The sequence below is a fragment of the Condylostylus longicornis genome, unplaced genomic scaffold (assembly GCF_029603195.1).
Source record: "Condylostylus longicornis isolate FDR11 unplaced genomic scaffold, ASM2960319v2 ptg000004l, whole genome shotgun sequence".
Taxonomy (NCBI): domain Eukaryota; kingdom Metazoa; phylum Arthropoda; class Insecta; order Diptera; family Dolichopodidae; genus Condylostylus; species Condylostylus longicornis.
In genome coordinates, this window is record NW_026577973.1 from 22,816,572 (window position 1) to 22,833,486 (window position 16,915).

At 21.2% G+C, this 16,915-nt stretch overlaps 1 protein-coding gene across 3 annotated transcripts in view; it reads right to left on the bottom strand.

Annotated features, from left to right (window-relative positions):
• Positions 1–16,915, bottom strand: part of LOC129607905 (uncharacterized) — a 115,094-nt gene that overhangs the window by 62,894 nt on the left and 35,285 nt on the right. The window contains exons 3-4 of one of the 3 annotated variants that reach the window (XM_055519172.1): positions 9,107–9,254; positions 6,821–6,885 (exon numbers count right to left, since the gene is read on the bottom strand). In XM_055519172.1, coding sequence (XP_055375147.1) covers positions 6,821–6,885; positions 9,107–9,254 — 213 coding nt within the window. Of the gene's footprint in view, positions 1–6,607; positions 6,886–9,106; positions 9,255–16,915 lie in introns of all 3 variants that reach the window. The other 2 variants (XM_055519166.1, XM_055519157.1) reach the window with 2 other exon arrangements.

Here is a 16,915-nt window from a genome sequence, read left to right on the forward strand (position 1 = left end):
AACAAAATTATTAAAACTGTTATAAAGACTAAATAAATATTTTAAGCAATTATTTATATTTTTTTTTGTTTTAATTTTGAAAATTTTTTTTTTTTCAAAATTTTTTTTTTTTTTTAAATATATATATAAGAATATATATATATATTTTTTTTTTCTTGTTTATATATAATAATATTATATAATGAAAACGTGAAAAAAGGTCACCGGGCAGCCCATCCCAACATCTTTATATATATATTTATATATATATGATTTCTAACATATTTACATAATCTGCTGCTGTGTTTTGTTTTTTATTATATTTAATTAATTTAAACTTATATTTTATTTGTTATTTAAGTATATAAATACAAAAAATTCAAATTAAAGATAAAGAAAAAAAAATTAAATAGTTTATTTTTCTTATCAAATTTCTTTTTTTTTCATTTTTTGTTATATAATAATAAACTCTACAATAATAATTATGTGTTATATAAGGAAACAGAGAAAAAAAACTAAAAATTCATAAAACAAAATAAAAATTATTTTTACAATTTTTTTTATTAAATATAAAAATTTATAAGTAATTTACAAACAGAAATTTATAACGAACAAAAATAAAATTAAAAAAAATGTTATAATTCTTTTTTACAATAGTGTTATAATTAATTAATAATAATTATAAATTAATTATTTATTAATAATAATAATGAATTTATTAAATGTAAACAAAAACAAAATTCAGAATTATTTTCAGAAATTAAAATAAAAAAATTAATAAAAATTTAAATAAAATGCTATCGCATCTTTACAAAAATACATTAAAACCTTTTCTTCTTTTTTTTAAATTATTCAGCCTGTTCTTAATAAAATTGAAGTTTTCCTATTTTTTAACCGGGATTTTTTAATTAATAAAAATTAATTATTGAAAATTTTTGCCAAAGTTTTTTTTTCTGTGTGAATAAATTATTTCTATTTTGAAGTAGCTTTGTTTAAGAAAAATTAGTAATAGTCTGATACATAATGTTACTCTTCTTTAAGAAATAATGAAATGAAAACTCTTTGTAATATTTCGTATCAAAGTTATTCATTTTAAATGTTTTCTTCTTAAATAATGTAAATTTAAATTTATTAGACACTTACCTAAAATAAAAATAAATTTGTGTCAAATTCGCAAAGAAATTTGATAAATTGGACACTTATATTGACAAACTGTCAAATTCGACAAATTTCTTGGCGAATTCGCCATAGATAATAATAAGAATCATTTTTTTCCTACTAAATGTAAATATTATCTAGTTTAATACATAATTAAATTTTTCTATATTATTTTCAATTCAAAATATTTTTAGAAATTTGTTCACTTAACCTCTTCCGCACTCTCAATATATGCGTTTATCTATCTATGGACAAATTATTATTAACTTCATAGCGTTCTATTGAATATAGCAGATTTTGTGCTCGCCCAAAATTTTTTTACTTTGAAAGTAAATTTTTCATATTTACGAAATATAATTAACCTATTTCAAGCATAAATTATCTTTTTTTGCACTCTTATTACTCAAATTAACCAACTTTATCTATCAGGTCTATGTTTTAATTTATCTATTAAAGGTCGACTTTTGAGTCTTTAAGTCTTTTTCGATTTTGGATCATGGTAACTATTTTCACTGTAATTTGCAAATATTGAGGGTTTATACCTTATCTATACAATATTTCCCTTGAATCATTATCAAGAATAATTTTAGTATTTTCAGAGTTACCCGAATTTCTAGCACCAATGTTAATATTTGATATAAGTTTACAAAAACTATTTGCGTTCTTGTTTGCCACACTAAAACAAATTAAATTATCAGGCGGCATACAGAAAATATATAACCGAGGTTGTTGTGTTCTGTTCACAACTGATGTTTTTCATAATAAATGTTGATATAAGAATTTTAATTAAAAAACTTCAACACCTGTTTTTAACTCTTATTGAAGAAATGATCAACATGTAAGCTTCTTCACGCCCCATATATACATATTTCATATTATTAAAATTAATTTCCCTGCTAAATTCTTGAACGCAAATTTTCTCTATTGTTTTTTTTTTCATATAAAAAATTTAAAGTCAACAATTTACAGTTATAATATACAATTATACATTGTATACAAAAATAATATACTTATAATTCAAGAAAACAGATTCTATTTTAAATTCAATAATCATGCTTTATATAAAAATGGTGTACAAAAACACTATAGAGAATTTTTATTTCGAAGAAAACTATTTACAAAGTTATTATTATATTTACAATGTCGCAAAATTTTATTTACAATTTTTATAGCTAGTCCCCTAAAAGCAATAACACTTGAAATAAAAACCAAAAAGTAACACTATTACTGTCATATACTTACCTTAATTTGAAAAATTAGAGAGAAAAAAAATGTGTACTTGATTTTTAAATTTCTTTTTTTATTTCTTTGTGAATTTAATGTTAACGATACTATAAGTATGAGATTAACCGATTTAGCAAAACCTAACGTGTTTCGAATGAAAAAAAAAATATTAAAAAAAAAAGAGTACAAAATGGTTTTTAAGTAGAAACTTCATTTGCAACATATACAATTTACAGGATTTACGCAGAAAAATCCTGTAGAATTTTAAGATTTTGAAAATTTTCTCAGACTCCTTTAGACTTCTTTAACATAATGATTTCGTATGAGTTTTATGATCATAGAATTTTGGAACAACTCATAATTATTAAAAATATTTTGTATGAACAGTTTTTTTTTTTTCAACTTGACTCACAAGTCATCGAACCAGCCATACTTTTTACTTTTATAGCAAGTTGTGTATAAAACCTTAAGGGTATCACCAATTTTATAATTTATTTTTGGCATATAATTTTCAGAAAGTTTTAATGAAAATTCGAATTTAAAATGTCATTGAATTAAACATATCGACTTTAGGTAGTAATTTTGCAATTTTTAGTCTCGTGTTTGATACTGATCAAACAATCAAACAGTTTGTAATTTTTTACATAATACTAGATGGCACTTGTTAACTCAATCGATTTTTACTTATCAACCAAGCATTAATTAGAAAACTACAAGTATTTTAAATTAAGTACTTTATGTTGCAAATGGAGTCTTAGGTACAAAATATTTGCTTAGTTATTTATAATATTTTTCCCTTTCATTTTATGAAGTATACATATATTATTTATTTACAAGTTCTAAGCTCTGTTACAGCTTAGAATTTTTTTTTTAAATAATGTTTCTGAAACATTTTTTTTCCAATTTTAACGTTGCGATTATTCATTTTGATATTTTATTTGCAAAAATGTTATAATTTCTTTTTATAATAAATTTTTAACTATACTGAACAAAATTTTAAATTATTCCAAATAAGTGCTTTCTAACAAATTTAGTAATTCAATAAAGAACTCTAAAAGTTTGTTCAAATTTTTAAAAAACATAAAATCTTTGATTTTACAAAGCTTTTATTAAAGCTTCTAATTTAGGCGGAAGCAAATTTTAAAAGAATAGAAAAAAAATTCTATGTTCAATTTCAAATTTGTTTCATAAAATAATTGTTATAATTGTGAAAACAAAATAAAATTAATCAAAAAATAAAATGATTTTTTTATTAATTTAATTTTTCCCCTCTTAATTTTTTTTCTAAAAATATTTTTAAAATTTATTTTTTATGCATGTCTTTGATTAATTTTATAATTTTGCTTAATTTTTGCTTTATAAATATTTACTGTTGGATATGGGTTAGACGGCACACACACATAAGGACACACCAAAAATAAGAAAATAAAACTTATTAAAATAAAAAAAAACGAATATAAAATATATTTATTCATTTATTTGTTCATATTCGTTATATTTTATATAACTGGACCTTATTATTTACACTGAAATAAATCAATTCGTTTGAATTAAATAATAATCTTTTATTCACAATAGTAATTGTTATCGAAAAATCTGATCTACTCTGAGAGACTTCATACTTTTGGAGAAATTTTATGGATTTATCATATAATACCGAAATACACTTTTGGTATGATAGTTAATTGAAAATGAGAAAATTCAACTATATTCTGAATCAAAAGATGTATAATAAAATATTCTCTTTGTTACCGAGTTGTCGAACCATTTTTATTTTTAGAAATTTTTAATTTTTTCTATTAAAATCAAACAGTTCACTTAAAAAAATAGAAGATATTCATTTTAATTACACAACACTGTAAGAAATTAATTCAGTTAAACTATCTGAAATATTTAATATAAAAAAAAAAGAAAAAATAAGTTTTGTTTTTGAAATTTAAATGAAACTAATATTTTTTGCTGAGAAAATGTGTTTTAATTCACAATATATTTATAACAAAAAAGTAATATACTTTATAGATGATTTCGGAAATAAATTTGGGAGAAACTTTCATATTCTTAATTTTTGCAATGAGCAAACGAACGAACCTTACAAAATTCTCTTAAAAAATAAAATTATTTATTTCTCATGTAGTATCATATGTACTACGATAGAAAAAACAATAAAACAAAAATGGAAAAAATAGCCAAATAGTTGTAGGTGTATACCAGTTACAACACATGTGCCGTACTGACATATAAGAGTGGACTTCCGGCTACTCTAAATTTATACAGTAATCGAATTGGCTGTGTAGTAGGCTTACTAAACTTACGTATGTACATAATTTTAATATTCCTATATTTAAGAACATTTAAAAAAAAAATTAAATTTAGTTCAGTGCAAAAATAAGTTTTGTTCCATATAAAAAAAAAACAAAAACAATTAACAGAAAAAAAAACAAAGGAAAAAGAAAGAAAATTATTTATATAATATAGAAATATAACAGTAATAAATTAAATTTTATTATTATTTTTTAAGATAATAATATTGAACAAATTCAATAAAAAAAAAAACTATATATGTAGGTAAATGTTATTATTTACAATTGTTTTAAAAATGAGTGAATTTTTTTTTCAGCGAAATTTTCCTTTCAATTTTTAAATATAATATTATGTATGTATAGAAAAATGTTTATTGAATTAAAAAGGAATTATATGATTATATAATATACATATATATATATATATATATATACAAAATATATATGTAAAACTGAAATTTATACAGAAAAATTATAAAATTTTGAATGAACAAAAGATAAAAACACACAATATATTTTTATAAAACACAAATAATGAAAAAAAATTATTTGATTTAAGAGAAAAAAAAATCAAAAATATTGCAAGTAAAACTTAATAAAAAAAAATTTTTTTTTTATTTAAAAAATATGGATAAAATAAATAAATATATATATATGTAATATTATTATTGTTATTTTTATTTAATTTAAATGGTTTTACGTTTAAAATTATTTACAATATTTTACAAATTTTTTGTTTTATAGTTTGCTCTCATTTTGTTGAGTTAAATGACATTTAATTGTTCTTTTTTTTTTCAAAGAAAAACTATAGTTAAATTAAGAATAAAATAAAAAGTGAAAATAAATTTTTTTTTGCTTTTTACAATAGAAAACCTGTTAGAACTAAAAAAAAAATTTAGACTAAAACAAAATTTCAAAAATTATAGGAAAACAACAAAAACCAAAAATTATAATTAAAATAAAATTAAAAGAAAAACAAAAATCAATCAAAAAAACAAACAGTTGAGATGGGCTTTTATTACTAAAAAAGTTATCCCGGTTATTTTGTGATTTCATATAGATATTATGTATATATAGGTATATATAAATGTAAGTATATATAAATAAATTCCATTTGTGGTTTTTTATTCTTTTTTTTTTTTTTAAACTTACTATACGAAAAATAAAATATAAATAAATAAAGAAATAAATCGAAAATAATAAAAACGAAATATTAACAATATTAAACCTTTTTCGTTATGAAATATTTTATTTACTATACAATATATAGGAATAATTTATATAACATATATGTATGTATATATATATATATAAGTATAGCAAATTAATGTAATATAATAAATTAACTTCTTCTTTTTTTAATCACGTTACGTGTATAAAAAATAAAGAATTAAAGAAGTTCTAATTATTTCTCGTTTTTTTTTTTTCTTTTCTTTTAATTAAAAGTAAAATTTTATATTTTTTTTATTTTCTTCACAAATTGTTTCTTTTATTTTAATTATATAAATATATATTTTCTTTTTGTTTTTATATAATATTTATATATTGTAAAATATATAATATTTAAACTTAATTAATAAAATGTATCATATTTACATAATGAAATAATAAAGCATATATGAAATTAAAATAAATAAGTTTTAGTTTAATATTTAAGGTAAAATTAAAAAAAAATGAAAAAAAAAATAATATAAAATTTTTTGTTGAAATTAAATAATAAAAATATTTTTGTATAAAACCAAACTAAAATAAAATTTAAATATTATTTGGTTTTTTTTTCGATAAATAATGAATATTTTTATTTTTGTTTTCTTTTTCAACACCTTCTTTTTAAAAAAAGAAAAATAAAATATTAAAATTTGAAAAATAAATTTAAAAAAAAAAAAAATTTAGTAAAAAAAAAATTGTATTAAAAACAAAAATAAATAATTAAACTAAATGCTTACAATCATTGTTATCATCATTGGATCGCATTATATAACGATCCGATGAAGTAAATTGAGAATGCCCGTTAGAATTGGGATGAGCTTCCCTGCCCCTAATATTTAATAAATGACTACTATGTGAATTGTCACTGCTTTTAACAATTGTTCGCATTGGCATTGCAGCCGGATTTATCGATTGATCCATCATATACATTGTATCACCTTCACACTCACTTTCTTTATATTGTAGGACATTTTTATGTTTCTCATATATGACCAGGCACCGATGACATCCCTTTCTATTTTATTTTTGATGTAATTTGATTGTTGATCACACAAAGAGATTTTCGTTTTATATTTTTTTTTTTTTTTTTTTTTTTTTGATTTTTAAATGTGAATTTTTTTTGTTTTGCATTTTTTTTTTTGTTAGAATGTTTTTGAATTTTTTATTGAAAAAACAAAAGATAAAAAAAAATTTTTTTTTTTTTTAAAAAGAAATTTAAAAATAAATTGAATATTTTTTTTTCTGAATTATAATAAAATTTTATGTTTTGCTTTGTTACTTAAATACAAATACTTTCTTTTTTAATTTTAATTAAAAAGTGTAATAAAAATTTAAAAATTAAAAAAATCAAAATTAAAAAAAAAGAAAATACTATAAAAAGAACCTGAATAAAATTAAAAATTAAGTATAAAATGTTGTTTTTTTTTGTAACAACTAAATAAGAAATTGTGTTTGTATCAAATTTACTTCACCTTAATATTTATGATTGCGTAATTGGATACAATTAAAAAATCCATTTTGTATTTATATTTAATAAATTTAAATATTTTTGTTTAATTTTATTGTAAATTACGTTTTTCTAAGATAAGTGACGGATATTCAAATTCGAAATCAATCAGTCGGTAATAAAGTCAGTACATTTATTTTTAGAAATTAGGGAAAAGGAAATATTAAGTTGGATTTGTTTTTGTTATTACCAATTATAAAGATTTAAAACATTGGCAAATTGTAATAATAGAGAGCTCCTAGATTTAGGGCTAATATTTTTATTCAAAAATTTTATTAATCTGTTTTTGTCAGTTCAAAAGCTCGGTTATGAGTTTTTATTATTATTAACATTTTTTTAAACTTAACTAAAATTATTTAGAGCCACCATAGTTTTTTCTAGAATATAGGCGTTCAGATTCTGCTTTTTAATTTGATTTGCTTAGAATTTTCTGTGTTAACTAAATTGTGCTAACTTATTAATTTGAATACCGTGAATTCAAATATTGTGTTTAAAAATTGTGTTCACATTTTTTTGTTTCCATTCAAAAACTTAACATTAATAAAAGGTTTATTATTTTATCATAAAAAGAATTTTATATTTCATGAAATTTATTCAATATGGACACTGAATATGAAAAATAATACAATTCAAAAAGTCATTTATGAAGACTATTCTAAGATTAATCTTAAGATTATTAGAAAAGATCTAATTTTTTAAAACTCCACTTTCTTTGACAATTCTAATAATAAAATAATTTTGATTTAAAATTATTAAGAATTTTTCAAATTTTAATACACAATTTTTTATTTAGTTATACATTCTTATTGTAATTATTATATAATAATCATTCAAGAAAAATAATAAAATTATAATTTTATTGAAATTTTAATACTTAACTCATAAAAAATAAGAAATAAAGAAAATAAATAAATATTTTAATATTTATAAATAAAAAATATTCACTTTTTTAACTAATTATTGAAAAAATGCGGCATGGATTCATTTTTTTTTTTTAATTATACATAAAAATTAAATTCACGTTTTGTTCAAATTAAAATAAAGGAATATGATTATTTTATGAAATATCATGAATGTTATGTAATACAGAATGATGAATATTATGTTCAATATAATTATAAAAATTAAAAATAAAAATTTAAGGTTAATTAAATTAAAAATATTTTTTAGCATTCTTAAATAACTTTATTATTTTAATTATTTTTTATATTGTTTTCATGTTGAAATAATAACAAAAAATAAAAAACAAAATGAAGAATGAATGAATTTTTTTGCAAATTTTTATAAAAGAAATGAAATGTTTGATTCTTAGTTTAAAAAAAGTTGTTATATAATTATATATATATATCTATATATATTGAAATAGAGATAGACAGAAAAATTTATAGAGTATACAGAAGGAAAGGATAGAAAACCAACATTTAATATAAATTAAAAATAAATAAATAAATAAATAAATACTTAAATATTAAAGTACAAAAACAGAGAAAGAGAGAGAGAGTATTTGAATTATTTTTTTTTATTTTAATTTTTATAGATATACCATTTTAATATTTAAAGAACAGAAATTAAAAAAAATTTAAACAAAAAATAAAATAAATTTTTTTTTATATTTAACAAAAAGAAAAACATTTTTTTTCCAATTTTCTATATATTTTTTCTTTTAAACAAATTTAATAATATGAAATTATAATTGTTGTTTTAATTAAAATAAAATATTTGTACTTACTCGTCTACTATTAAATATTTGTTACCCTCGGCTGCTTTACATTTACCACGATAACTAAATTGTGAACCTTTTATATGTACTGATTGTTGATAACCTGATAGAAACCATGAACCCTCCCAGAGTGGTGGAAATGTACATTCTTTTCCAACTGAAAATAAAATAATAGAGTATAATATTGTTTACCTTTTAATTTTTAAAAAATCACAATATAATAAAGCTAAAAAATTAAAAAAAAAACTGATCAATATTTTTAATTGAAATTTCCTACTATGTATATGTGAAACAGAGATTAATTGACAAAGAGTTGATTGAGAGTTGATCTATTTTACTAGAGATGTGCTTAAAGCTTTTAAATCCGATTGATTTTCGAAAAATTATTAATAAAAACATAAAAATAGGAAAATTACAAAATCCAAATATTTCAGTACATTGTCTTTAATTTAAATACGCTGTATAAAACCTTAAGACTTCGTACCATTTATAAAATTAACGCTGCATTTTCATATGGATTAATCATTTTCTCATTTTATCAAAATATAAAGATATTTATAATTATAAAATTTAACAATTCTCAAACTAAATTTTACAAGGTGTCAAAAATATGAATCCTTCTTCGACAGAAGTCTTCATTCCAAAATTGATATGCGACAAACGTCCATGAAAAATAATTTTAGAGCTCTTCAAGACTTTTTCCACGGTATGATACTCATATTTCGCTGAAAACTATTTCTTCCTGTCGTTTTTTTTTCGCATTTAATTAGATAAAAACTTTATTTATCAAATAAATAAAAAAAAACATAAATAAATCATAAGTAATTGATTTTAATTAAAAAAAAAATTTGGATTTGGACGTAAGTGCAAAAATATTTTTAAATATTTTTCTCTGCACATACGTACTTATTAATTTCATCTTTTGTATTCGCATTGTCTACATTTTCATATTCCCATTGCATAACAACATATATGCAATAAAATTATAATAGTAATAATATGTTTATTATGCTTTAATTCATTCCATATACATACATATATGAACATACGAAGATAAAAATATCCCTATAAAAATTTAAACTTTAAAATCCTTATGCAATCATATTTAAATTATTTTCACTCAAATGAGTTTAATCAAATGGATACTTTTCATCCTTCGTTTTCTTAAATTATTTTTCACATTCCTCCCCTTCAACCAATAGTTATTCCACAAATAAAGACCCCAAATGTCTAAATATGTTCATTTACATATACATACATATAGATGGAATAGTTTTATTGCAATTTTAACCACTTCTAATTTAACTCATGTGTTTGTTATTCAATAGTAATAAAAGAGCCCTTATAAACGGAAATAGTAAAAACGGCAAGAGCAAAAAAAAAGAAAAAAGCAAATAATAAAAGCAATTTGAAATTGAAAAAAAAAAAGGATGAACGGTTTACAGGGAGAAGAAAAATTTGAATGAAATTTATTGGTTTTTCTTTTTTTGAGGAAATGAAAAAAAATCAACTGGTAAAAAAAAACAATTTTAAATTGCTAAAAAGTCCTTGCGTCTATTTACTCCTTCTCTTCTAATCTTTTCTCTATCCCACTCAATTCTCAAACTCCCAATATTTTCTCTACTCTGAAATGAAGAAATATTTTCATCTATTTGTAACAGCAAAATGAAAATAACATTGATAAGTAAATTCAAATGATAACTGTATATATCATGTATATATATAATTTGCATACATAAAAGTAATGGCGGAACTGTAAATATACACGTATAACGACTTTACTCCAGAGAATTTTCGTATTTTTAAATAAAAATTCATCCATCAAATAAAAATGAAATTGAAAAGAGAAAACATTTTTAACAAGGATTTATGTATGAAGATATGTACTTCAGTATGTACAAGTAGAAAAGAAAAAATTACAGTTATATTTTAAGTGTTTCATTCAGAATAGTGTTGCCACATGTGTTTATAATTCAGAATAGTCAAATTTTGTTATTTAAATCCAGGAAAGCTGCTTTCTTCGTAAAAAATTTAAAAAATTTTTCATTAATTAAATTTATTTATGGCCTATAAAATTTGTTCAGCATTTTAAATTTATTTATGACCTAAAAAATTTGTGCAGCATTTTAAATTAATTTTTCAAAAACTTTAGGTCTTTTTTTTTGAATTGAGTTCATACAATTTATACATATTCAATAGATATTTTACAGAAAGGATGGAGTTTTATATCTGTTAAACAAGGTTAGGTATAGACAGTTATGTTCATAGCGATATAATACCCCCCATGGCAACTCACAGAACAATCTATGTTGCGAATAATGAAAGAGGGCGTTGCGTCGTTCGCACTAAAGGATAAAAATTCTATTTGAAACGTCAGTCAGTATCTTAAATGCCCATTCATCACTGGTTTCCCTCCTCCTCCTATGAGTACCGGGCAGTAACACGATATAGAAAGTGCTTAAAGGTGGTGCTTTTTCCACTAAATCATTATAAATTTATCATTAAAGTTTTTGTTCTTGTCACTGTGGGCACCTCTCTAACATAACATCGAAAAAATGCAACAAAATGTAATAAAAAGTTTTCCTTGAACTCACTGTTTAGTACTCATTGAATGTTTTAAAATTTTATATGTGAATGCAAATGTATCTACTTGTTTTATTTACTATATTTCTCCACATTAAAAAACAATATTAATGTAGTTCTTTTTAATTGCTTAAAAGAATTCGTAGCCAAATCATAATTTTATATAATTAAAGCTACACTTTCAAGATTTCAAGTAAGTGAAGAGAAGAAGATGTTTGTATACGATGTTTCAATTAATAAACGAAATAAACTTCACTTTTTGCACTTTATTTGTTATTTTACAAATAACCGCCAGAAACCAATATTCTAAAACAAAAAGCAAAATTTTATTTCATTACATTGAATATTTTAATAAAAGTAAAAATTTTTTGTTAGAAATTTTAAATTTACATAAATAGTAAATTTAAAATTTCTAAGAAAAATGTATAAATACTTTTAAGAAAATTTTTGTGAAATTGAGGAAAATAAAATTCTGCATATGTTGGTACAAACATACTAACGTATTTAAACAAACTTTGTAAACGGAAGATTTAATTCATGTTAAGAATTTCTTGGAAAGTATTTTGGCATTATTCAAAATAAAATTGCTCTACAATTCTTATAATTTTTTGCTACCTAATTTCAATTGATTTATTACAAATAAGAGCATAAATTTAAAAGCGCGTTTGCACCAAATAAAAGGCCTATATAAAAAGAAATCTTTTTAATAAAGCCTAGCTAGATTCTAGAGTGAGAAACCCTAATCTAATCAACCCCTTTAAATTTTTCAAAATTGAGTAAAACTATTTTTAGTATTCGAGCATGGATACTAACTTCAGGATATATTTGGTTTTGTATTATATTAATTGTACTAAAATTAGAGATACTTCTGTATGTATGTGTTATGCAAATTTCATAAAAGCATTTTTGCAAATGTTCATTTATGGCCTAGATTCTAAAAATTGAATAACTTTTTCTAATGTAAATTATAAAATTTGTCTCGACCGTTTCGCGTTTCTTCATTCACTAATTCCGCAATTATTATTTATTGAAACTTGAACTCCTCCTTAAAAAAAAACTTACATTCCTGGTTTATATTATTCTTAAATTGCACTTATAACTGACCTGAAATTTGTACATAATTATGTGATGCTTGCAACACATAATTATGTATGTACACAGTGTCTATTTATTTATAGTATTAAATGTATAATTTTATATAGCGTCAATAATAAACGTTAATAATATTATAAACATTAAATAAATAGGATGCCTAATAAAATTTAGTCATATTAGGGATTTATTGCAATCGTATCGACGTCAGGTGTTTTCAACAAAAATGCACATCCCCAATCTGAAAGATCGTACTTATAAAAAATTTTTTTTTAGAGATTTTGGTATTTGTCTAAACTTGCCGCATTAAATTTTTTCATAATTTTTCATAATTGGTTGTCTTACTAAATTGCTTGATTTTGCATTCAATTTAAGTTTTTACTAGAATTTGCTGAAAAAGTTTTGATTTGCTAAAGAAAGATGTTTTTATTAAGCAAAATTCCACTGAACAAATTAAAATTTGAAATTAATCAGAATTAATTAAAATTATTAATTTGTCACAAATTGCAGCAACATAAATTAATAAATTTTATGCGTAATATTAAATAACTGGCATTTGTATACATATATACATATGTATACAAATATACATACTTTTGAAATGTATGTAAATAGAAATAACCAACATCAAATTCCTTTATATTTTCAAAGCAATTACGTAATTTTTTCAAATAAGTTTTCGACCTATTTTAAACAATATATTCAAAACTTTTTAATAAAAAAAGTTAAACACTTAAATTCATGGAATTTTTGTATTTCATGTTACTTACACAATATGCGCAAACATACGGTATAAGTACATATACATACATAATATTTACATACAAATAACATGTAACATAAAAAATAAAATAAAAATGGTATATTGTACTTATAGTGTTTTAAGCTTGATTAATTACTACCCCAAAGACCGATTTGCCCATTTTAACATCCCTTAATACTTTTTTACGTAAAGTCATTTAACATATTAAGCAAGCATGCATTAACATTATGTAATTATACATATATATAAATACATTTACGTATATGTATTTCGGAAAACATTTTATAATTTGCACAATTTGAAATATTTATAAATTTTAAATTTATAAAGAATTTATATTTTATAAATTGTAATTTATATAAAAAATACTGAGCGTAAAACGCATGTAATAAATGAAAATTTCAAAGGATTATGTAAGTACATTTCGTTGAGCTTATCAATATTGTAAAATTTTTTGCACTTTAAAAAAATATGCAAAATTCCTAGAATAAAACTTTTTATTAAATTTTACCAATTTAAATTTTATCTATTAAATAAACTATAAAAATAGTAAAGTACATTAGCGGAACTTATTGCAAATTTCTATAAGGTTGATTGAAAGCATCTTCGCAGTAAATATAAATTTCAATATGTATCAAATTTGACCTTTAATTATGTGAACTATCCATTACTTCTGCCAAACTGATTAAAATTACAGCTTAGCTTACACTATAGAGAAAGCTCTAGAATAAAATATAAATAGCATTTGTTTGAGTCAATTGTAATGCTTTTTTCTGCAGTGTACTGGTATATTATATTTTCATTTTAGGCATAACATTCCAAATACTTGCATTAGTTAGAATATATGTTGAATTTATATAAGAAATTGTATTACCCGAAAATCTGGGTTGATAATGTGCAAAATATTGCTTCAAACCCCTAACGTACATCTATACATATATTTGTATAATATATACATTCCTATACAACATTATATTATAATTGTATAATGATTAAACATTTTATTATTACAGTTTTTTTTTATTATATTGAGTAACGCACATAAGAGATATTATGTTTGTATATGTAGAGCCAGGTATTCAATAATATTAAATCCTGAAAACAATGCCCTTTCCAAGGAAATAAAATGTGAACGAATGTTTATATGTATATATGTATGTGATATACATATATACAATATGCATTATATTTATATAACCATTAATAGTGTAAAGACTGATATTATGACCGCATATTGTCCAAATGTGCAATTAATTTGTTGTATGACCATATTGAGTGTTAAAGCAGACAAAAGCATTAAAAAATATTTTAAATCCTCAATAAAAAAAAAGGATACTTAAGTACATAATATTGAATTCATTTCAAAACTTAGGGTTTTCATTTATAAATTCCTAGTACAATAAAAATTATTAAAGGAAGAGAATTGTATGTCATGATTATTCCACCAACTTTAAAAATTTTTTTAAGTTTCTGCTTGTGCGCCTATATGTTATGAGCATATTACTTGTATTGTGCATTTATAATTGGTTATCATGTATAATAGCTTCGAAAAATTTTAAAAGTATGTACAATCTTTATTTCTTCTTAATAATTTGAGTGAAATCTTTTTCCAAATAATATAACTATAACGTGAAGGTTTAGTTTTTAAAAATTGAAAGAATATTGTTGAAAAATGTTTTAATTTCGATTTTTCAACACTGCAAATCGGTGCAAAACTCAATGTAGATATTAAATAAGTTATGAAAATCAATAATTATTATTTATAATTGAATTGAAACATTTTTGGTTTCCGCCTACTCAGTAAATAGTAAAAAATTAAAGCAAACCGTTATAAAGTTTAATAATTCATGTTTTTAGAATAAAATTTTTCTATTGCGACTGCAAATGATTTCGCTTTCGTTTGTAAACTGTGCAAATCAGTATATATGTACGTTAATAATTGTTACACAAAAAGCACAATAATTAATTGAATTTTTTTTTCTAATCCAAATTTTTTTTTTTATTACCATTAAAAAAATAAAAAATTAAAAACAAGGAAATAAAATTTGACCATTGTTTCTTGTTAAATCCACGCCTGTTTGAAATCTGTATAGCGGAACTTACCTCGAATGAATTTAAATAAGAATATTTAGGTACAGTACCCCCTAAATATTATAAATACTTTTGTATTGAGCTACAACAAGACAGTTGGATATCCTATTTAAAATTAATTACATGATCTGTTGACCATGCTATAATAATTTTAAATAGGAATACAAAATATACACAGTACATGAAATAAATATACGGTATAAACCCTGAATAACCACAAATAAGCACAAATGAATTTTATTAAAAAATTATGATTGAATTAAATATGTAGTCGACAATTAACTCCTAGAGTTTCAATGAAGATGACGGAAACCTTATTAATTTATAGGTGCAAATAATTATTAATAATCTACTAAAGAATATTAAAAATACTAACTTTCTATTTATAAAGTAATTAAATATGTTAATTTTGTTACGTTTTGAGCCCATTACAATTTTCTTTTAGTTTTTTCTCCCCCTTTTTGTTCCGTCATTATATTTATTAATTTATTAGGCTTCTAATACAACACGGCGAATAAGATTTTAATTCTGTGATAAATAATAGGGTTATTATCCTATAGAACGAATAGGATTTCTAAAGGTTTTAAAATTTTCTATTCATTATAAAATTTTCTTTATAAAATTTTATGTACATTTATTGGTACATACAAGATTTTTAGATTACACCCTATTAAACATTCATAAAATTATATAATAGCTAAATTAATGAAAAAGACTATGAGACTATAAAAATTTTAAGATTTTTTTCTTATTTTAATATATACGGTTTGGTACTTCTGTTAAGTGCAATTTATCTTCTTAACCTCATTTTTTTCAACTAGCATTAACATACATATATAAACTCAACATTTTATATTCATATAGTATGTATGTATATGTATGTATTACGAATGAAATGAAACTATAACCATTGAGAAATAAGTTAGAATAATTAAAAATTATATGTATTTATTTATATATATATACATATAATAAATTATTATTTAACAGAGAGAGTAAGCATAGAGAGGAAGGATGAGTGATAAGATAAGAGAAAATACTCATTTTACATTAAAATATGTTCATATAATATACAATGATAAATGTATAGCATATTCTTCTCATACTTGAACGAAAAATAAAACACTAACAAGGGCCATATTTAAAAGCATACCATGTAAAATTCTATACTTATGCTTCATAATTTTTAATCCTTTAATTTTTCAATGTTTTAAGAAAAGAATAAAGAAAATATGAATGTACGAGTATGTATATAATGTATGTATATATTATGAAAATGAATAAAACAA